The sequence below is a fragment of the Pterocles gutturalis genome, unplaced genomic scaffold (genome assembly GCF_000699245.1).
Source record: "Pterocles gutturalis isolate BGI_N339 unplaced genomic scaffold, ASM69924v1 scaffold18680, whole genome shotgun sequence".
Lineage (NCBI taxonomy): Eukaryota > Metazoa > Chordata > Aves > Pterocliformes > Pteroclidae > Pterocles > Pterocles gutturalis.
In genome coordinates, this window is record NW_010138646.1 from 19,023 (window position 1) to 41,984 (window position 22,962).

The 22,962-nt window shown below is 44.2% G+C and overlaps 1 protein-coding gene across 1 annotated transcript in view; it reads right to left on the reverse strand.

Annotated features, from left to right (window-relative positions):
- Positions 1 to 1,044: 1,044 nt before the first annotated feature.
- The window catches only part of GRIN2B (glutamate receptor, ionotropic, N-methyl D-aspartate 2B), a 54,238-nt gene continuing 32,320 nt past the window's right edge, over positions 1,045 to 22,962 (reverse strand). The window contains exons 8-11 of the mRNA XM_010083076.1: positions 9,125 to 9,285; positions 6,839 to 7,026; positions 4,805 to 5,043; positions 1,045 to 2,952 (exon numbers count right to left, since the gene is read on the reverse strand). Coding sequence (XP_010081378.1) covers positions 1,045 to 2,952; positions 4,805 to 5,043; positions 6,839 to 7,026; positions 9,125 to 9,285 — 2,496 coding nt within the window. The remainder of the gene's footprint in view (positions 2,953 to 4,804; positions 5,044 to 6,838; positions 7,027 to 9,124; positions 9,286 to 22,962) is intronic.

Sequence of the window (22,962 nt, forward strand, 5' to 3'; positions counted from 1 at the left end):
TACAGACATTTCAAGTATAGTTATTGTATATACTCGCGTATAGGCTAACCCATACTATACACTGTTCCCACCCTTGAAGTATGTCACAACTAGTGAGCAATTCACACCTAACAAACCAACCCTGCGCCCCTTTCCCCAAACTCCTCTCATTTCAGTGCAAACCAGCATCCTCTGTTAGAGATCTCAGCAGCCTCTCTGATTCCAGGGTTACTTTCCCAAACTCAGACCCCATTTCCTTTCCATCTCTTCCACTGGTCTGCCACTGATTCAATGGCTGTAATAGCCATAGTGAAACCACTAGCCAGACCTGCAGACAAAACTTCTCTCCCTCCCCCCACACTCCCCACCAGACAATTCAAAATTTTAGCATAAAATTTCTCAGCATATACGCAAATATATATATATATATTTCAGCCCTAAACCCCCATAGTCTTCACAAAATAATGTAATGAGAACCTCAGTATAGCTAACATATAAGTGCATCATCAAGTTAGTTGTGTTATTCCCCCTTCACTTTCTCCACGTCTTGAAACACTACTCTTTTCTAGGCAGTTTTAGGAAGAGTTGCCTGAGCAAGCGTATTTTCCTGCATGTCAACTACACTGCTTCAGCTGTCTCCTCCTGCCACACACACACACATGTATGTGCACATGCCTTTTTCTGCTGGGAGCCAGCAAAAGTGAAATGCTAGAGTCACTGCCGCTCCCTCTCAGCCCACCCTTTCCCTGCTTTTTTTCTCTGCTTCCTGGAATCATGAGCAAGGATATCCAACTCCGACATCACTGTAAAGTGCAATGGCCAGGAATGGAGAAGAATGGGAGGAGCGAGAACATGGAAAAAGAGATAAAAGGGGAGGGGTTGGAAAGAGAGGAGGAAGAGAGGAAACCAAAGAGGTGGCACTTGTCACCAGTGCTGCACTACTCACAACTCCAGTATCCCACAAACTAAGGACGACCCAGGAGAGTAGCCGATGGGATGATCCCACCCCACCCTCCCATGCTCCATATATACCCCCAGTCCCTCCCCGCACTCCTCCTCTCTCACTCAAACATCAGACTCAATACTGGAGAGTTTCTCATAAACATGCCCGTTGCTGGAGCCATTGAAAGCCCTGGGGTTTTTGTTGTTAGGCACACAGGGGTTGGACTGGTTCCCTATACAGATGTCCTTCTGGAAACGGGCTGGCACAGCCCCATGAAGGGCTGAGACCACCGGCTTGTTGGTGGTGACGATGGCTCGGAAGTCTGGCCTGGCTTTGGGCCCTCCTGCCACCACAGGCTGCCTGAAGAAATAAGATTTGCTGCCGTGGAGCAAGCATTGGTCATCCCCAAAAGTGGGGATGAAAGGGTTTTGGGTGACCCGGTCGGGGTAGAGTGACTTGCTGAGCATGTAGCCCCCACTGCTGCCAGGGTTGTTGTGGTGGTGGTAGCTGGTGGCGGGCACTGAGGACTTGTTGTTGGCAAAGGTGGTCTCACTGGCTGGCATCTCAAACATGTGGGCATAGGGGCTTCCCTCCAAAAATCGGCCCTTGTCCTTGAGGCTGACACTGCGGGGGGCCAGGGCCGAGTCATCCTTCTGCAGGTCCACAAAGGTGTCGTAGGAGTGCTGCCGGCGAAGCTTGTTGCGGTTCTTCTTCTGCACCTTGGAGGCAGAATTGGAAGGGCTCTGAGGATATTTGGAGGAGGAGGTGGCACTAGTGGCCACGGGCACGGGGGCAGGTGGCTGGTCCAGCTCTTGGAGCGAGTTATCCTCACTGATGTCATACAGGTTGCCCGCTTTCTTGCAGGCCTCGCAGCGGATGCAGGCCTGGCGAGTGGAGTTCTGCCCCACCACCGACGGTGTGTAGTTGTGCAGCTTAGAAGGGCAACTGCGGCAGAAATTAGTCCCGCTCCGGTCCTCCCAGTCTAGGTTGGTCAGGTTCTTCTCCCATGGCGCCGGGACCCCGCTCACAACACCATGCTTGTGCTCGTTGCCTCCGCCAAACTCGCCCGAGCCATGCTTGTGGTGGGCCCTGTTGGTGCAGGATCCACCCCCTCCTCCTCCCGTGTCACGCTTAAACTCATCTCCCCGCTCTTTGTAGATATCCGTCAGGTCCACATGTTCCCAGTGTGGAGAGTTCTCCTTGGCCCGAAACTGGTCCAGGTAGAAGTCCCGTAGCCCTTCCTTGTCCCTGAAGTAGCGCTTATGGTCGGGTGAGCGGGGTGGGCGCCGGCGGTAGGCCAGCTCTATCTCGTCAAACTCCCGCCGGGACTTGGCGGAGGCCGGGCGCTTCTTCAGGCTGTCCTTGTACTGCTGCTTCCGCCTCTTGGCCGCATTGCCCTCGATGTTGCCATAGGTGACTGTGTGAGTGGAAATGTCAGAGACGTCTGAGCGGATCAGGTCATCATGGGCCCCACTGCCCCCATAGCGGTCACTCTTGAAGGAGAACTTGCCGTAAAGGTCACCCAGCTGGCTGTGCTTAGCAGGGGGTAACCCCAGGTCCAAGGGCTTCTTCCCAATGGACCGCGACTGGGCATTGAAGGGTGGGTTGTCACAGTCATAGAGCCCGTCGATGGAGCTGGTGCTGCCAATGCTGTGGGGGCGGTGGTGGTGGTGGTAGTGGTCCTGATACACGTTGCTGTCCTTCAGCTGGAGGTTGCCAAAGGTCCTTTCCACCTCACTAATATAGTCACTAAAGAGGTTCTCCTCACAGGGGGGGTTGTTGTAGGACTTACAGTCTGAGTGGGTGAAGCTGCGGCGGTGCTCAGAGATATCATAGACTGAAGACTCACGACGGATAAAGTCCAGGGCACTCTGTGGTGAGCCATTGACCCCTGACAGGTTGGCCATGTTCTTGGCTGTCCGAAGGAGGCGGAGGATGTTGGAATGGGTGTTGTTCATAGTCGCCGTGGGGGAATTCATTGCTGACTGGCGTTCCTCGATAGCCACGCCGTGGATGCAGCTGTAGATGCCCTGAAATGAGAGAAACCAGGAGGGTGAGTGGTCCTGCAAAGAATACACAAAAGGGGACCTGGACTGGGAGGTATCCTGTGCAGCAACAGCATGTTCCTTTAGGACAGCAAGGCCTGTAAGCCTTCTGTAACGAAGCACAATTGAATCAAATGAAATCAGACCTGCTCTACCAACAGTTACTGTTCTGCCCCTCTTTCTTATCCCTCACATTTTTTCCTTCCTCTCTATTCCTCTTTATCTGCTTTGCTTCATGTCATATCTGTAGGATGCAGGGATACCTGCTTGCATCTATAAGAGTTACTCAAATCTAGTAGGTGTAAAACAGATTTACAAATGGGGAAATTAATATCTTTGGGAACAAAAGCATCAAGACAAATTATTCTGTGTGGATGAGAGGAAAAAAGTCTGGTTTGGCCTCTGAAATTCATCTGGACATCAGTGAATCAATGAGACAGAAGCTATCTTAAAAAGGGAACAGCTTCATTTGTCATAAACTTAGCTACATTAATCACCAGTACAGATTAGAAAAGGAAACAGAAAAAGAGCAGGACTGCCAAATAGGTATTTAGGTCTTTTGCATCTGGTTGAGTGAGGTACAATAGAATTTTTAATTGCATTGTTAAATTTAACAGTGATAGCAGGCTCCAAATTGACATTTCTGAAAAAGAAAGTCCTCTATTCAACCTCAAATCAGACAGCTAAAGTGCCTGATTCCTCCACATTCCCCACTAGCTCATTTCATCCATGACACAGACTGTTTGCAAAGGCTACCCCTAGGAGCAGAAGGAAAGGGGCTCATTTGTTCCCTGGACAGCCAAATGGCACCTCCTGATTAATATCAGTTGTGAAATGGACACCATCACATCATGTTACCATGGTTTCTCAGCAGCTAGCAGATGATTAAAACTTTTCAGACTTTTCACCAACCTGGCCTAGGTCTAACAGATAACCACAGAATGAAAGAATCTGTACTTAGCTAAGGATCACCAAACACAATCCCCCATTTCATCTCCAGACTAAACCAGGTTAGAAACTAACGATATAGAAGAGGGGCTGTGCCCCTGGATTCAAAAGGCTTTGTCATTTCTTCTCAACAATATGTTATGTAGCAATTATATACTCCTTACACAGTCAAAGTTAATTCTGTTACATCAGACACTGAGGTCAAAAATGCTGAGATTTTACCTCAGTTCAGAATGGATCAGAAGAAGGGACCAGTGGCTTGAAAGAAGGAAAAAAAGCTCCAAATGGGAAAATGTTAGCTACACTAGTAGCAGAAAGATGACTCAGAAATTACTAGAATCTGCTTTAAATGTAAATATTATACCCTAAGGCAGATTTGCATAAAGCAATTGCTAAGTTCATGTGGTCATCCTCTCTGGAAGGATTTATGCATGGTTTAGGGTATAGTTTTTGGTTAGAGACTTCTGACTGTCCGTGATAGCACACTTCTAGTTAACATAAGGTCAGCTGAACAGCTGTATATAGAGGACAATGAAAAACTCCTGAACTTGTAAACATGTTATCCACTGTTACTTGACTTGTCGTCCCCAAATTTCACATTCTCACAACTCACTCTGGAGGAGCAGTTACAGTTAACTTCTCTTTATACTGCATTTTCATTTCCATGTGAAATTTCTGTGATCATAATCCAGCAGAGACCAGAGATGTCACAGAACAATATTAGATGCTCTTGCAACATTAATGGTGAAAGGATGCCAGCCTTTATCCTGCAGACCACCACCCTACGCCACCCGTTTGTTAGACAGTCTTGGTGGACTTCTCCATCTCCAGTACCTAGAACTGTCTGAATAAATCCTCTGTTCCCCACCGGATAGCTAATAACACTCACCCTGCTGATGGAGAAGACCACACCGGGCTTGCCAGAGCAGACACCCATGAAGCAGTGTCGGAACTGCCAGTAGAAGAGGTGCTCGCAAATGAAGGTGATGAGACTGAGGGCCATGGCTGCTCCCAGCATGTAGAAGACACCTGCCATGTTATCTATATCCAGCTGGCTGCTCATAACCTCATTCTTCTCATTGTGACAAATGCCAGTAAGCCACAGCGCTTCCAGCTCCTCCATCTCCCCTAGAAAGACAGAGAGAAAGAAAGAAACAGGTTAGATAGCCCTGCAATGGGTAAAGAGGTCAAGCTGGGGCAGACTGAAAGCAAGAAGCTGATCTAAGGTAATTTCCAGCAGCCATGTTCTTTTTCCACATCTGTGATGTCCATGAAATATCCTGACTGCCATTCTGAAAGAAGCAGGTGCAATTTGTCACAGGAAAGGCAACAGGATTTTTCCACAGCCAAATATTAGCCATGAAAAGCTATACCACAGGCCACAGCTATCACACTTGCCAAATGTCTACACTGAGATCCTGAAAAAGTTGTCCACTAGATGACTGAAGACCTGTCCCCCCACAAACTTCCACTTTCATATTAGGTCAGTGAAGGGAAAAATCAGTAACTGATACTGGTAAGACAAAAAGGAGTCATTTCTAAATTAAAACATTGTACATTTCCAGCTCAAAATTCAAAATGTTTTTTTTATAACAAAATGTCTGATTTTGAATTTGTTTCCATCCTATCCATAGCTCATTAAAACTAGGTGCAATGTTCCCAAAAATATTTCTGCATTTTTACTTTTTTTCTTTTCTCTTCAATTTTGTCCAAATTCAACACTTTCAAGCCCTTTGACCGATCAAAAATATTACTAATTTGTATCATCTAGGAATAAATGTTCTGTAGTCTAATTTCATACCCCACTTACTCCCATTACGGTATTTTCATGAGGGGAGAGAGAGAGAGAGAGATAAACACTCAAACACACACACATACTGAAACATTCAGAAACAAACTAATTTTGTAGGTTGGCAATTCTTTTCATGCTGTTAGGAAAGTTAGTTTTTCACATTTTCAACCTCCAGTCCAGTGACGGGGGAAAAAATACATATATTTATGTGGCACCATGGCAGACTCTTTAAAACTTTATGGAGAACTTATGTCTTTTTCTGAAATAATACATATTAGGCTGTTTAGGAGACAGAACACTCTGTCCATCAGATGGCCAATTTTCTGCTGAAGTATATCAGAGCTATGTTCTTTCTGTATTTATTATACCATATTTTTGTTCCAATTTCAGAAAAAAAGAAAGACTTATAAATAAAATAACCTGTGAATTGTATTTATTCAAAAAAGCCATAGCAAGATGTAATATGTAATGGAAAGGGAAAGCCAGGAAACTATTTTCTAAGAAGGAATTCCTTATCCCACAAATATTTATTTTTAATAGTAGCAATTTCTCTCTAAAGGATGAGATGAACTAGGTAACTATAATGTTCTGATTAAAAACTCACTCCATAATATGCTTCTGAGTCTCAAGTCTTCCTTTGTGGTTTTTTTTTGTTTGTTTTGTTTTGGTTTTTTTGAGGTTTTGGAATATCTGAGTTAACTCTTTCATCTAGAAATATTTATCCTTTAATTTTGTAAACTCTGCATGGATTGATCCTGTCTAGAACTACAAATTATGGGATGACCACAGAAAGTCCAATAAAATTAGTGGGTTGGTCATGGCAAAACTACAAAGGTAGTGAAAAGTTCACAACAGAAAACGCATTTTTACAAGACATTCTTTGCATAAGATATTTTTCAAACACACACCTGAGCTGGTTCTATGAAACCTTTAGTGCTTTTAACATTGCTTTGGATGATACTGTTACCCTGCATCAACAACATAAAACATGTGACATCCTCACTCTTTTGGTGTAATGCCTCTAACAAAACTGAAAGCTCGGATGGACCAGAGCTAAGAACTTCTATTTCTTACATGCAAAACTTGGTATTTCTTAGGAAAACTCCAGCTCCTCTTTTTCTTGTCACTTACCATCTCCAAAGAGCTGTAGAATGGCAAGATCAACCTGACGCTTCCAGCCCGAGTCCTTTTGGATGGCAATGCCATAGCCAGTAGAGGCAAACACTTTCCCACTCCCAATTGTCACCAGCTTGCAGCCTTCATCTCTGCCAGCCATGTAGTTTAGCACTGCTGCATCATAAATGAAAGCATCCAACTTCCTGTACAGGTGCAAGAAACAAGAGGGTTATAGTATAGAAAAGATAGAATCTGTACAAGTTCAAAGGTGTTCTCAGGTAATTAAGGCAGAAAAGAACCTCTTTCAGATAGACTACAATAGGTTGCATCTTCACCTTCATCAGAGTTAAACTAAAATCTGAGCCTAGAACCTCTTTACAGGTGAAGCTACATTATAAATGAGGACTGTCTATTTCTTTCTGACTCTTTGATAATCATCCTTTCTGATCTGAAAGAAAATTTGGAATACAAACATACTGCAAGATAAAGATGAATGAAGAGGAAGTCAAGAGGATATATAGTCCTAAGAATAGCTTATATTTCTGTACTGCCTTTCATTTCAAAGGAACCCAAAATGCTTTATAAAGTGAATTGATATTAGATAGTAAAGTAGGGGTTGGAGTAAGGAAAATATTATCTCTCATTCAAACTGTTGGCATGACTTATCTGAGCAAAATTTTTTTTTTCACATTAAATATAGTCAGGACATCATGTTTAACTCCTTGGTCACTGTGAAAAGCACTGCTGGATCTTTATCAATGTCAAGTGGCCACAACAGCAGCTTTATGATTTACCATGCTGAGTAGCTCTTTGGTGAAGAGTGCTTAGCTGAAAACCACAAGAAAAATTCTGTTTCAACACAGAGAAATCCCCATTATGAGCTGGGATGGGTAGACAGCACAACAGACTGCTGAGACCCTTTCTCTCACTGCAACAAACTGATTTGGGTGTGGGGGCAGTCTCAGGGGGCTACATCTTCCACATAACCAAAGACAGACGATAAGTAAATCCTCCCACTAGATCTGAAATGAAGCACTTTCCATTAAAGAAAACCGAAGACCTTCCACCTTGCACATTCTCACACCCACACTACCTTTTCAATCCACCTCCTGCATGTATATTTCCAGTATGGTGATTATCTCAGTTCAAGTGTGTATCTGTGTGGAATTCTGTCCAAGGGTGAATGTGAAGCCAGGATGACATCTACCGCAAGTGATGAGCTCTATTTCATCCATATATTTCCAGGACAGAGCATATTTATTTCCTGGGTGATGACTATCCTGGCAAATGAACCTGCCCAGGATGACATCCAACAATGGTAAAATTATTTATAATGGGCTGTGTGCCTCTGAACCTGGCAAACAGGTTTAGGAATACTCAGTCAATCTAGTAATTAAATTGGCTGAACATCTTCATTCGTGGTTTGGAATGAACTTTCTCGTAAGAGTGCAACAAGAGTGTAAGCAAGAATGTTTTTTTTTCACTGGGGCTGGGCTCTGACAACTAAAATGGTCAGCTCTGGGAGGAGGTCTTTCATTATAAAGGACAAAAGCTTGCAAAATGGGGTTTTAAGTTAGCACCTTTACAGATTCACTGCTATTAAAATAGGATGAGCTATTCAAGCATACTTTTTGCTAATGGTTTTTCACACAAATTACCCAAGGAAATGCTCACATTTTATATGCTTCCTTATTATTCAAACAACATTTTTTTCAGCCCTTGATACTAAAATATTCCAGAGAGAAGGGCTACTTCCAAACTATTTGCTTCAAGCACACCTTCCATTACGCTATATTAGCTAGTGATACACCAGGGCAGGATTAGTTTGACAAGGATTGTTTCATCTCCCTGATTAACATAATCTTTTATACACAGAAGGAGGGGAAACAAAGGAATTTCCAGTTGACAATATAAATGTTCTGAAAAAAACCTTGTCCACAGAGGCCTGTGAGCTTTTCCTGACCCATCAGTATGAAATATCTTGATGAAGCAAGGTCATCAGGACTAATATACACAAGGCTAGCATACACAAGGATACAGGTGATCCTTTTTTTTTTTTTTTTTTTAATAGTCTTATAAACACAGCAAAACCAGAAACACTTATGTAAATAGATGTAAATAGAAAAACCTAGCTGAGAGAACCACAAAATTATTTTCCGGTGCTGTGTATGGTCTTGCTATACTTTTAACCATGGAATGATAATGTAGGCTCATTTTCCAAAACCCACAAAAAAATTTCTAGACAAGCTGCAAAGTAGTCAGGTTTCTGTGGTGCGTAAGTATGGAAGAAGAAAGCCTCACCCAGTCTTCAGTGAGAACAGTGCATCATCCACCCCCCTCTGATTGAACTTCACCATGTAGCTGTGCATTTCAGGGTAGTTGTTGCGAATGTTCCTTTCTGTGCTGCCATTGGGAACCGTCCCAAAGCGGAAAGGTGGGGAGAAGTCATTTGGTTTCTGGAACTGGAGAGACAAAAAAAGAACATTTCTCACAGTCTTTCAGCAAGAAGCATTCATCTGAATGGGAGAACACACTCTCCTCAGAAGGTAGTTCTGCTTTTATTTTACTATCATGTAAAAAACATTATTGATAAGATATTATATTTCACTGTTTTCAAACACAAACATCTCCTGATAGTGCCTAAGAACCAAGAAGTGAATCTGAGTAACCTAGTCTTTTTGTCCACTCTGGATTAAGTGCATAAAATAGCCAGTGATCAAAGATTAAAAGGAAGTTAGATAAAAGGAAAAAGGAAAAGAAAACAGCACCTTCGGAACACAGTCAAGAAAAGATTTTTCAATAAAATCTATGTGCATTTTATCCACAAAGTGTCATTTAGTTTCTAAGAAATATCTTTTTCAGCTCTGTGGATGCCTTTGCACTTCCTGATTCCAACCAAAGGAGAAAAGTAATTAATGAGGAGAGATGCCTCTCAGAAAACCTCACACCCACTTCAACAAATGAATGATAAGCTTTCAAACTTTTGGGCAAATGTCCCAAATGAAATGCTATTAGTGGCTGTAAGTCACTAGTAACATTTGATGCCCAGAACAGAGCTGGCAGAATACTCCAAACCTTTTGCTGCTCCCAAGAAATACATTCATCATAACATTCCCCTACAGCTGCAAGGCTATGAGATTTTATATGCCACTTGCTTAACTCAAGTCATAATCAATGCTCTCTGAGGTTTTATGAGCAGTAAAATTTAGACTGTCAATTATCAAGACTGCTTAAAACCCCTAGAAACAGCAGATGGGAAGGAGCACAGAACTGTAAGCCAGAAACTGAATAAGCAGTAAAGAAAAAGATGCAAAGGTAAGTTAGATGGAGGGAAGCCCCCTCCTCTGTTGACACATCAAGCAGTAGCTTGCCTGGTACTAATTCTTGACTCCCAACTGTGACTGTATATTTGGATAATCCTGAGAAGCAAGCTAAGAACATACTAACAGTCAGACCAAACCCATTTAAAAGCAACAGTTTACCTGGTACATTAATATATGCAGTCCTGTACTGTGACCTTCCATAGTGGAAATATGGCTGTGGTCTACAGCTATAGCTTAAAAAATATGCAGGTGAGCCTTGTTCTTGAGTTCTGCTCAAAGTCAGTTTGGAACCTGGCCAACTCAGATGAGGAGGCCAAAGCCAGTAAAGCAGTGTATCTCATTCACAACATCTCAGTAATAAGACCAACCAGGAGCTGTGTTTGTGGGTAGGTGAATGTACCATTCACATCACCTGTTTCTGTGTACTGGTCAACTCATCTCGCTGTGCAATGAATCATCTCTCCAGTTTGGATAGTGAGATGGGCTTGCTTGTACGTGCATGCATGAGCGTGTGAGCAAGAATACAGGTCCTACTGCTTTAAGCCAATAGAAAATATCAGGGCTGTTTTTTGAAACACAAGTTGGCACATCACCAAAAAAAAAGAGGTTTCATATAGCATAAAAGAGGCAGCAAGGTGGCTCTCAGAACCTTGTCAACAACCCCTAGGGATGAAGACAAACTCATAGCTATCAAAACCTATAATGAAAGCAAACTTTGATGGGAGAAAAATCATTGCAGCATGCTAAAATTATTCTTTTTTACCAAGCTGCTTATAGCAGCAGCTTAGGGGACCCATCACAAGCGGGGCATCGCCATACCAGGCACAAAGGAACAGAGTCTGTCCCCTGACATGCTGAAAAAGGAGTTTGCAAAGTGGGCAACTTGCTTCCCCAGAGGCTGCAGAACCCAGACCTGAGGGCAGATGGGGCACTCCCCATCCCCATAGAGCCCTCCAACAGAGTAAAGTGAGCAGGGCAAGCAGCAGACAGGCCCAGACAACGTTGGTGTGACCTCAGCTTCAGCATGCCCTTTGGAGGGGCAGCAGCTATGAGAGCCTCTCTCTGGGGCCCAGAGAGTGTTAAGAGAAAAAGAGGCTCCATCCAATGTCAGTTTTATACCTCCACCCTCTGTTCCCAGTGATACAATCTCTAGTTTTGTCTGCTTCCATCACTGTGTGTATGAACTAGAGTAAGAAGGATTATAGAGTTAGGCAGGGCTGTGATAAGGGAAACAATCCCAGCTCTGAACTGTCCTTTGTCTCCTATGTGTTCAAGGGCCCATCTTAGCAGCTAGGGGTAAAAGGCTCCGTATTTTATTTTTAGCCTCCTGGGCAATCAATAAATAAATGAAAACATTCCTTTTGAAGGCAATGACTGGTTTTGGCAATGTTTCTAGAGAAGGAAGCCAGACTGGTCGCTTCTACACAACCACATATTGCGCATTCACTCATCATCCCGTGCACCCTGCTCATTCCTCAGTCAAAACAGATCTGCAAATGCAACTTATTCTCCATGCACCCTTGTGCACACACACTTCATCCATAGTCTGGTGGACAATGACACAGGAAACAGTCTGAAAGGATCCGTATGGGACCCACACCAGAGATCTTTAGCTTGAATACCTAAGAGGAACACACATCCCCAGACACCTGTTTTGGTGTTTGTAAAGCTGAAAGTAATTGAAGCCCAGCTGACTCCACAGTTCATGGAGCCAGACAGAGGTAAGCAGCTAACTTCTCCGCATATGAGAAGTAATAGTGGTACATGCATGCAGCTTTCTGTCAGGAGATGGCAGCTGAAAAAACCCCATGTTTGTTGCTCGCCAATAAGTGGGCACAGCTCAGTCTAGGGATGGAGGGATCTCCAAAAGGCTCTCCAGAGGCAAAAACTGCTGCATCTTTCTGAGCTCACTTTGGCCCCACACAGCTCATACTGAAGGAGCAAGAAGACATACAAGCCTTCCCATCAAATACATGGGACAGATGGGGAAGGAGTGTGTCCTCTCCCGGCAACACGGTGGAGGAATATGTGTGGAGGAACTGGAAAAGATCTGTAAGGAGGAAACTTAATTGACACTGTTGTCAAAGAGTTCAGTAAGGAAAGCCACTTGTTTGGTTTCTCCTGGGCTGGGAGAGTGGGCCTGGATCAGAAGCATCGGCCCCAGGGAAGCAGGGCATTTTGGCAGGCTGGGCTAGAAAGAGTCTGAGAGACATAAGACAGGAGCTGAGGTACAACGTCAGGGCCATTATGTAGAGGCAGGCTGTGCAGAGGTAAACTCAATGCCTCAGTAAATATCGACAAAGGAATTAACCACAGATATTGACAGAAAGGGTCAGAATTTAGATTAATGAGAGAACTCTCCCATCATTTAATGTAAATGTTTCTCCTGCCAGATCCCTAAGTCACAACTACTCTACCCCAGGCATCTGCAAAGAGGAGCCCTGTGAGGCTCTGGCAAAAAAAATGTGGTGATAACAAGGGAGGGGAAGATAAGTAGCTGCATTGGTTGCTGAGCAAACCCAGCTGCAGAGTCACAGGGAGTGGCAAAAAGGGCTGTACAGGGCCAGCACTTGTCGGAGCACCACCTCACACTTCCCTGCAGCAGGAGCCCTGTCCTGCTCCCCGGCTCTACCTGCCTCGAGGGGTGACTGCCTGGGAGGGAACCCACACGACTCAGCTGCAGCTCCACACCCAAAGAGCCCCGGACAGAGGTGTACCCCACCTGCAGCCTCCTGCTAGCTCACCATGGGGTCTCAGTTGTGAGATGCTCCCCTTGTGCCCAAGGTGATGTGACACACTCTCTCCCATGAGATAATTCCTTACAGAGCTGGCTTCACATAAAATGTGGGGGATCAGTGGATGCTAGAGAAGGGGGTGGGAAGCAGACACCAAGCATGCCTGACCTTAATGATTCTATGAAGGGCTGGGGTAGCTTTGAGACATGAGTTGTCTGTGTCCAGAGCTCAGGGGCTGCTCGTCTCTTCAATCCCTCACTCCACAAACTGAAATCAAGAAGCATTAAGTCCAAATCAGACAACAGCTTTGTGAAAGTAACCTCTCAGAGTCAGAAAGCAGAAACCTTCCTGCTCTGGAGAGTGATAAACACACAGGCTGGGGGCTATTATCACATTCAGAGTGGAGAGCCCCTTTCCCGCTCCCCCCGGCAACTCGCCATGAGAGCTGTCGGCAGCAGCAGCGAGAGCAAGTTTAAGTGACTTGTCTGGCAGAGCTGTTTCATTAGCGATTTGGAGCCGTGCCGTGCAGAAAGCAGTATTGTTCTCAGATGTTCGAATATCAATCTGCATAATGAAACAGGTGATAGGAGCTCTTCCCATTCAGGCAGCAGCAATTGGAGGGGATTCAGGGATGAGGGGAAGGGGTTATGTCTAATTGGCCACAATTAATTTGATGAGAATTTTTTTTTCAATATATTGTCTATCACCAAATGGATCCTAGAGAAAAGCGCATCTGCACTTATTTATCTGCCTGATGTAGGCCCTGTTTACACTGTAAAGTGTTTGCCAATACTATTGAAAGCAGTTTCCCAAACTCAGCAAGCTCTCACAACAAAAAGGCTCTTTTTTAATCAATCTGCTTTTACACTGCTTTAAAAAAAAATAATCCCCTGCTGGATAACATAATGAGCTAGCAAAACTTGGTGTGAGTGTGTGTGTGTGTCCATGTGTAACGCCCTACCCTTACAGAGCTTCTCTGGGAGGGCTCCTTTCACTTTGTAAAGCCCAGACCCTCAGTTTATATCTTCCACCACAGGAAGCTCCACAGATCTGACCCACCAAAATAAGGTCCCCAAGTTCAGCTCCTCTGTTAGCTACAAGCCCAAAAGATCTTGAGCCCATGTTACATACTCTGGGTTCACTTCATTTGCTCAAGTGTTAAGTGCCAAGTTGAGATGCCCCAGGGAATTTCACCCTGGAAGCTGGTCTCTCATAGCCCCTGTGTCAGATTTGTCAGCCACCTGAGGGTATTTTGGATACTCCAGTGCACCTAAATTAGCTCTAAACATCTACATTTGCACAGCTGAATCTAGCCACTGGACCATTTGGCCCTCAGGACAGTTTCTCCCACCAGAAGTGCAGGGAGACAGCCACTGTGGGTAACAGACAGCCCAAAGTGCCCTCCACTCTCTTGAACCTGCCCATCAGGGCATCAGTCACAACCTTTTGCGCAGACACCTCTCAGCAGCACTCTGCTTGCTCTTTTGGCAGCTGTACAAACAGCAGATATCTGTTGTGGCACAGGCAAAATATCTCTAAAAAAGATGGCATTTATTAGCAAGCTGCAATGTAAGATTTAGTGACATCAGGCTAGAAAAGCAAAGTCCATGCTTGAGTGCATAATTTTAGCAAAACTTCTGGTTCAGCTACATGTCACTGCAGTCAGCTTGCACATTTCTGGCCTTTTCATACCCCCAAAATATGCCATTTTTGTCCCCAAGCTGCACCACAAACAATGCCACAGAATCACAAACCTGGATCTGGCCCTGAGAAGACGTCTGCTCTGCCTCTCTCTCTCCAGTGGGTCTCTTCTAGACATCACCATTCCTGAAAGTTCTTCATTCAGCCTGCTATGGAAGATGGCTGGTGCTGGAGACTCCTCCATTCCCTGGACAACCTATGCCAAAGTTTTACTATTGGTAAGTTCTTCCAAGTGTCTGAACTAAAGTCTTCCTGCTGCAATCCAGCTGCAATATTTTCTGTTACCTTCAACATGGACAAGGAAATCATTATAATCTCTTATTTTCTGAAGGTGCATTTTATGTTTTTGAAGACCATTAAGCTGTTCCTTCTCCATGTTCTTGCATTGGGGCTAAAGAGGCTTAGTTTCCTCAGTCTTTCTTTGCAAGCTGTATTTTTGAGACCTGCAACCATTCTTGATGCTGTCCTTTGGCTGTATCTAGTAGGTCTTTCCTTGACTTTGGTTGGTGGATATGCTCTCCACCTTCACTGTACTAAGAACAATCTGATCAGGTCCACAAGATGCTGAGAGAACATTACACTAAAAAAGCTCACAGCAAGACAATAAAAGCATTGATAGTGAGAATTAATGCTCATTACTACTCTTCTCAGTGTGTCTCTACGTTATATCTTTTTCCCTGTCTCCTTTAGTTTTGTCATCTGAAGCTTGCAAGTTCTTCAAAGCTGTAACTGTGTCCTGATCTGCATTCAGGTGGTGACCAGTTTATTTCTGTAATGTCAGTCATCACTGCCAGCACCATCTTCAGGGCTTTTACATCATTCTTTTCTTTACCCAGCTTGATCACAGACAGAGGCACATCCACACAACTGTGCCCCATCACCTGTCCTGGCAGAGGAAGTGCTCTAGAGATTCATAGCATGGAGCCTGCTCTATTGGTATGCTGCTGCAGGGCACTTTCACTTTGCCACAATAGCATCACAGCTAGGAGTGTGCCAGCCCAACGGCGTAGGCAGAAAATCATACTGCAAACCTAAATCATAGCACTGCTACAATAATCTGTGAGGAGAGCAGACTAAAGAGACTGTGCTGCTCATTCCTCTATAACTCATGAATCCCTTTTACAGATACTTCTCAAGCTTCATTCCTAAAGCATCCTTCTCCCCTCTGCATAGTCACCTAGTTTTGACATTACAGACATTTTTACTCCCAAGGTGAAACTCACAGCCTTCACTACAAGTTTTCAGATCCTCCTTTTAGCCTAGCTCCAATTCCCTCTCTTCTTCTGCACTGCCTCACAGTATCACCCTCCACCTCCTCAGCAGTGGCTGGGACTCCTCACAGCTCAGAATCTAGTCACCACACCAATTCTTCCTGACTGTTTGGCCCAGTCACAGAAATTAGCCCTAAGACTGCAGTTGCAAAAACCCAGTTTCTTGTCTTCAGCACTCAAAAAATACATGCCTTTATTTATAAACAACAACAACAACAACAACAACAAAAAAAAACAAAACAAAAAAAAAAGAGAGAGAGAGAAAGAAAAGAAAAAGGGAATGAACAGCATCAAATCCAATATAAGTCAGTTTTGGGAGGGCATAAAAATACCTTGTTCTCCCTCAGACTTTGTGGTTTATCTCATTATACAATACCCAGTACTCATTATACAAGACCCAATACTCTGGTCTTGCTTTGTACAGTGCTTTCACCCATGAATTCCTCTAGAAAAGTCTGAGAAAGGAGTTATCAGTTAGTGCAGCTGACTGCAGCAATATCGGCAAAGAATTAGATTAATTTTTAAAGGAAGATGTAGGGTCAGTCAGACCCACAAACAAGAACAAAAAGATGAATGCTTGGTGGTGAAACAGGGACACGTGTAGGTCAGGGAAGGGAGCAAAGCAAACTAGGGACAATGCAGAGGTGAGGGGGGGGGCAGGTGAAAGCAAAATAAAGGAGTTCAAATATAGCAACTTTAAAAATAGTTGCCCTTGTAAAATAACTGAGATGAAAGCAGTGATTCAATTGGTGGAAGAAGCCGCCATCACATGCAGTTATTGCCAGAGCAATGCACACAGTAGGATTGTGCAGCCTCTTTACAAGCTGGATTGCTATGTGCAGACCTGCTCTGTGCTGCTTCTGCACAGAGCAGAAGACTGAAAACCCTAGGCAGTGCAGCATTGCCCCAAAGAGATGGCATTTCAGGGGTCCCACCATCTTCCATAGTCAGACAGACATAAAATCATAGAATGGTTGTAAGGAACCGTCAAGATCATCAGGTTCTAACCCCCCTGCCATGGGCAGGGACACCTTCCACTAGACCAGGTTGCTCAAAGCCTCACCCAACCTGGTCTTGAACACCTCCAGGGATGGGGCATCCACAGCTTCCCTGGGCAACCTGTTCCAGTGCCTCACCACCCTCACAGGGAACCACACTGCCTTTCTGCTGACCCAGGTGTTACGGATATGCCACACCTGTGGGGCCACTCCAGGATCAGACCATCACATGTGGACAGAGTCCACCCACCACCAAGAAACCAGGCGTCTTCTGGGTCTGCCAAGTGTGACAGCATTATGCAGACTCTGTGCAGCTTCTCCACCTGAAAGGTAACACTAAGGCTTTAAAATTTCTTCAGGACACATTTGTCAGGATATAGGCTTCAAGTCAGCCACACTGTTAGGTGTCCCTCAAGCTTGACCAGAGAACATTTGTAGTGGAGTCACCGAGCTTCACCAGCCAGAGACAAAAGCTCCTTGCGCAGCCATAGTATTAATAGGTGTGGTATCAGATGAGCAGTCATATTTGTTACAATTAAGTGGACTAAGGGATCTTAGCTACAGTATGCTTAACTTTTGCTTGTATGCATGCAGAGGATGGAGATAATCTGTTTATCCCAGTACCAAAACGTGTCATGCATTCCATCCTTGGAGGTCAGTTGCCTTGCAAGCTAAACACAATGGGGCAAAAAGGCACCTACTGAATAATCCCAGGCAAGCACAAAACAGAAATAAGTGAGGCAGAAAGATGCTGGTTAGTACACTCATGTTAATATCATTAGAAGTGTAGATGTTCATTCAGAGGAAGAAAATTAAATGATAAAAAAGACCTTGAGGGGAGAGGTGGCAGCTAAGTACAGAGGAGTTTGAAATCTGCTTTGTTTGCACATGAGACAGCTGGTTAACAAATTATGAAACACTGAAAAATCCAGAGGATGTAATTTGGTGTCAGAGCAATTCCGTTTTTCATCCATTTTCACCAAGAAAGGCAGGTCAGAGCCTCCTGTCTTCTGAGCACTAATAGCAGACAACCTGCCTCAGCACCTTGTATGTGGGTACCAACCACCGGGCAGCAGGGTGAAACCCTGTGCAAGTGTGGCAAACCTCACAAAGACTTCACTGAGGCCAGAATTTTCATCCAAGTAATTAGAAAAGCTAGTCATCACATCAGTGCAATTTCTTAAGCATCTCTGTAGGCAGGGAGGCAAAGAAAAAAGCTGGGCACTTGAGGCAGGGCAGCTGGGGCATCCCAGCACCATCCCAGAGGTGGAAGATAATGCCTTCCTTCAGCCTTCTGCAGAAAGCTGCCTCCCATCTGCAAGGCAACAACAGCAGAGGAATGAAAGCTGCATCACTCCCTTGTCAGTCCTAGGGCACTGGAGCAGGGACACCTGAAGCAAGCAAGCCTGCTGGGACACTGAGACTCAGGGGAAGTTTGACCTCGAATAGCCAAAAAGCCTGGGAGAAGCAGGGCTCCTTTCCACCAGGTGAAGTAAAAATGCCTGGCAAGATACAACCTGCCAAATATTTATCAATTATATGAATGTACATACGACTTCAAATGTCATGGTCTCTAGAAATAAGCAATGAAAGGGTGAGGAGGGGGCTTTTGTACTTCTTTTTTTTAATCCTGTACATCTCATCCTCCCATGCCCTCCCCACCAGCAGTTCAGCCCTGATCATTCAGATGAAGGAGGCCAGCTCTCATCTCTCAGGCTGCCAAATCCTGGTGGCAGGGCCATTGTCTTTTATTTGACTGCAGAGTGCCAAGTACATTTATGGCACCCTATAAATAATAAATAAAAATATTCATCCCTTCCCTCTCTGCTGACTTATACCGACGTGAGAAACAGGAGAATTCTTTGCCCCCCCCCCATCCCCTCCTTACGTAACTCTCTGAAGACGTCTTTTTCCAGAGTAACAAACAATTAGCACACAAGTGTCCAAATTTGCCCAGCACCTCCAAAGGGTTAGCTCCAAGAGACGGTTAAAAAGAAGATGAAAAAGAAGAGTAAGTGGTGGCTGAGGCCTGAGAAAGGCCAGGACAGCGTGGCGGGGGGGAATGGAAAAGCTGCAAGCTAAGGACTGTGCCGTGGCTCCATAGCTGACATCCCTTATCCGGCGACTCCCATCCATGCCACCAGCAAAGCCCAAGGGGTTGTGTTTCTCCCTTTCCATCAAGGATGAGTTAAACCTATGGTCTGACTCTGAGAAGCCCTTCCCCTTGTATCTTACCTGCTTAAGTTCCCAACTAAACTGAATTTTAACTGGCACTAATCCTAGAGTGTCCCATTACAAGTTTTTACTGCCATTAAATCCCTACAGATCAACAGAAAAGAGAGAATCTTCAGAGACTGATTCAAGGCTAAAGCATATCGCAGCCTCCTCACCGCTCTGTGCTACACAGCGCTGAGCTTAAAAAAAAAAGAGGGAGAAAGAAAGCAGGACTAAGTGGAGGGAGAAAAAGCATGCTTGAGAACCCACTGACTTTAAACATTTAGTAGCCTTAAAACTACTGAATCACTTTTTAGCACACAGGCACAGAGGTTTCTTCCAAGGATCTCAGAAAGCATAAAAATCGTGCCAATCTGAAGAGTGCAGAATGACTAAATCTACAATAAATGTACCCATCTACAACTGTAAAAATTTATCTGAGATCTTGTTTATGTACACAATAAATGTAAGTCACCAGTTAGAAAAATCTATTATTAACATATGATATGGTGTAGCTATTTTGATAGCTATTTATTAATATGAAGACTTTAGCATAATTCCACAGATATACACTGCACTATATAGTGTTTGTAAATAGTTCATACCATAGTAGCTGATGATTTACAAAGAGATGCAGAGAAATAATCAGATTTTAAGGCATAAAATTCAAGACTCTCTGAGCTCTGAGTTTTCTACACTTCACTAGGAACCAATGTTTGCTATATTAAGCACTAGTGAGTACCACTAATGTTATATATAAAAATATTTAAGACTGAGCACAGTTCAACTTATTTATAGGAGGATGTCCCACCAGAGGAGTGCTGTGGAAAGAAATTCAATTCTACCCCATGATGTAAGGCTTGGGGGTTTGGGGATTTCCTTAGTTTTTTTGTATTTTGGTCAAGTAAGGTGCATCAGACTCTACAAATTTTATAAAAGGTTCTGCTGCATCACATGAGGACAGAGGCGCAAGTGGCATGGTCTTATTTCTCTCTAGCTAACTCGTATCTCCACAAAGGTCTCCCGACAGTAAAAATCATACTGCTGTTGAAAGGATTGCATATTTTCTGTTTTCAGACACCACCACATAAAACTTCCTTCATATTGTGCAGAAATGTGTGTAAGTACCACAAATGTTGGTTGATAGCAAATGTGCAATCCCGTGGAAGATTTGTATTGCCTCCAAGCCACCCAGTTAGATAATCTTCCCCTTACAGACCTTATGAGGTACAAGGCTGACCCCCACTTTTGGTCCCCTTGGAAAATTTCTAGCTGACATATATACCAGCTTGGTGTTTTTTCCTAGACTTCTTCAGAGTAGGTAATTGTTGTACAAAAGCTGCAAGCTCAGAAAACCATTTAACTTCAGCCATGTGAATAATAGGCCATTGACTTTAATGTCGCTGCTCATGAGCGCAAAGTTAAGCACATGCTTAAGTGTTCTGCATATCTGGGATCCTTGTATAATTCAGATTTAATGTGCCACAGAGCACAATGTGGGACATAATTCATTTCTCATTTTCATGGTCAAGCATCTATTACTGCAGAAATACAGCAGATACTTTTTTGCAGGTTCTTCAGTGAGACTGTGCTTTGTATCAACCTTAAATGTTTCATTCACCTCAGAATAACGTGTTGTTTTGTCTTACAATCATCTCCTTCTATCCCTCTGTTTTTTTACAGAAAAAAATTCTTGTTTTCCTTTTTTTATTTTCCCTAAATGTAGGTCAATTTAATGAGTAGTGCCTTTAGAAAATGACAAGTCAAAAATACATGTCAGAAATATCAAACAAAATATTTTGTTTCAAGTATACTAAAATGAGCTACTTTGGCAAATACAGAAATTCCCTCTGCCTTCTTATACTCTCATCAGATTATTTTTTGGTAAAAATACCAGTCAGTTTTAACTCCAAAACTTTGTTTTTTGGAGGAAAAAAGCGTATCTGTTAAAAAAACAGAGCTGACCTATGCTGCATAGAAACAGGCCTTTTGTCTCAACATTTCGTTAACATCTTAAAAAGCAAATAAGTCAAATACATGTGAAATTTCAGCAATTTATATTAATTTGCAGACATGCAGAAATCCATTTCTCTCCTTTTAAAGTCAATTACAAAATTACCATTTTGATACTTTATTAGCTTTTTGGCATTTCCAACTAATTTATAGGCATGGATACTATTTTTTTTTATTATTAACCTACTGCATTCTAAATTATTTTATTTAAATGCCCTGCTGGCTGCCCACATTTGCTTTTATTCTATTACTACTGTATATGAATGGAAATTACATATAGCTATTAGATTATTTCACACATTAGTTCATTTTATATAATCTTTCCTGTATTTATTGCCTTCGTTAGACTGAAATACCGCAGGCACTTGTTTCTCTAATGTGTCCGAAGCATTCTCGTTACTGGAAATTGGGTTATATCTCCTGATTACAGTCAGATGAAATCCAGAACTGGGAGCTGACTGCAGCATTCTGCGACAGGCCGTCTTACCAGTGGAGCTTTCGCAGAGGGTTGAGGCCACAGGAGGCCCCCACACGGACCCCAGTCGGATGCAGCCCAGTGGTGTGTGCGAGGATGCTCTGGTTGGGCTTGCTGGCACTGCCGCCAAGGGGCAGAGCTCCGGCCGGGCAGCTGACCTGGCCAGAATGGCTCTGCCCCTACCAGGACCACATCCAGCTGCTTCATTGCACAAGGTGGCCTGGCAGAGGCAGTGGGTGCTGGTTTGGCATCTGTGCAGGAGGAGAGCAGTTTGGCATTCAGCAAGCCCTAGGGGCTGGAAGGGAGATGCTGTCAGAGCAGCTCTTTGTCTGCAGGACTCACAGGGCCAGTGCTGCTCTCAGGGAGGAGTGGGTTTCTCCTCCCTCAAACTACCCGCAGCTGCAACAGTGTTCAGAGCCACAGCTTGAATTAGCAACCATCGTGAAGTGGGTTCTTGGGTCAGCTCTGGCACCAGTTTTGGGCCAGCTGAGCACAAAGGGGTAGCACACAGCAGGATGAACATCACCTGGGCCAGACAGAGGGTGGCAGAGGTCACTAAGCTCAGTACAGGGAGCCTCCAGCCACTCTCAGTCCAATGTACAACCCTGGCACAAAGGTATCTGCTCTAGCCCAGCTCAGACAGGCCTGCTCAAGCATCCACACAATCCAGCAGAGACATGACGTTAGTCACTGTCGTGCATGTCATTAGGAAGTAAATGCTGGGGCACAGCTAAGACACCATCCAAGTCCTTAGACAGCTGGAACATATCAGCCCACTTTTCTGGGGAAGCAGCAGGTCAGCAGCCATAGGTTCCTCTTGGAGCAGCTCTTCCCAGGCAAGGCCCAATGAAGAGAGTCAAACGAGATCCCCAGGATGGCTGTCACAGGGTGTAGCCAGCATGACCTTGAGAAGCATTCCCCAGCCTGGCACAGTAATGGATTCTGTGAATGCTGCAAGCAGATCTGGGTCTAGGCAAGTCAGAACAATATCCCTTAAAATAACTAGCCCTTTGCCTGTTGGCTTGGATTACATCCTCTGCTGGCTCCTTGTGGTGGACACAGCTGCCCTTGCCAAGCTGATGTGGCAGGCCAGGAGGTTGATCTGCCTCACTTCTGCTGTGGACACCAGATCACACATTGGAGATAAAAGAAACTGGAAAGTATAGTTCTTCCACTTGGCCACCTGGCATTGGTCAGTGACTGCCTCCTTTGAAAGCCTGGACCAGCTAATTTAAGGAAGCAGGAAAAGGAAGAGTGCAGCACACCTCCATCTCCCCTGCATGTGGCTGCACCCTGCATCCTGGCCAAGCATTGCATTGAGGAGGTGAATGAATTGCAAGCAGTATGTGGGCTTTGGAAGAAGGAAAAGAAGAGATTCAGAAGATTAAATTCCTCCCAAAACAGAGCAT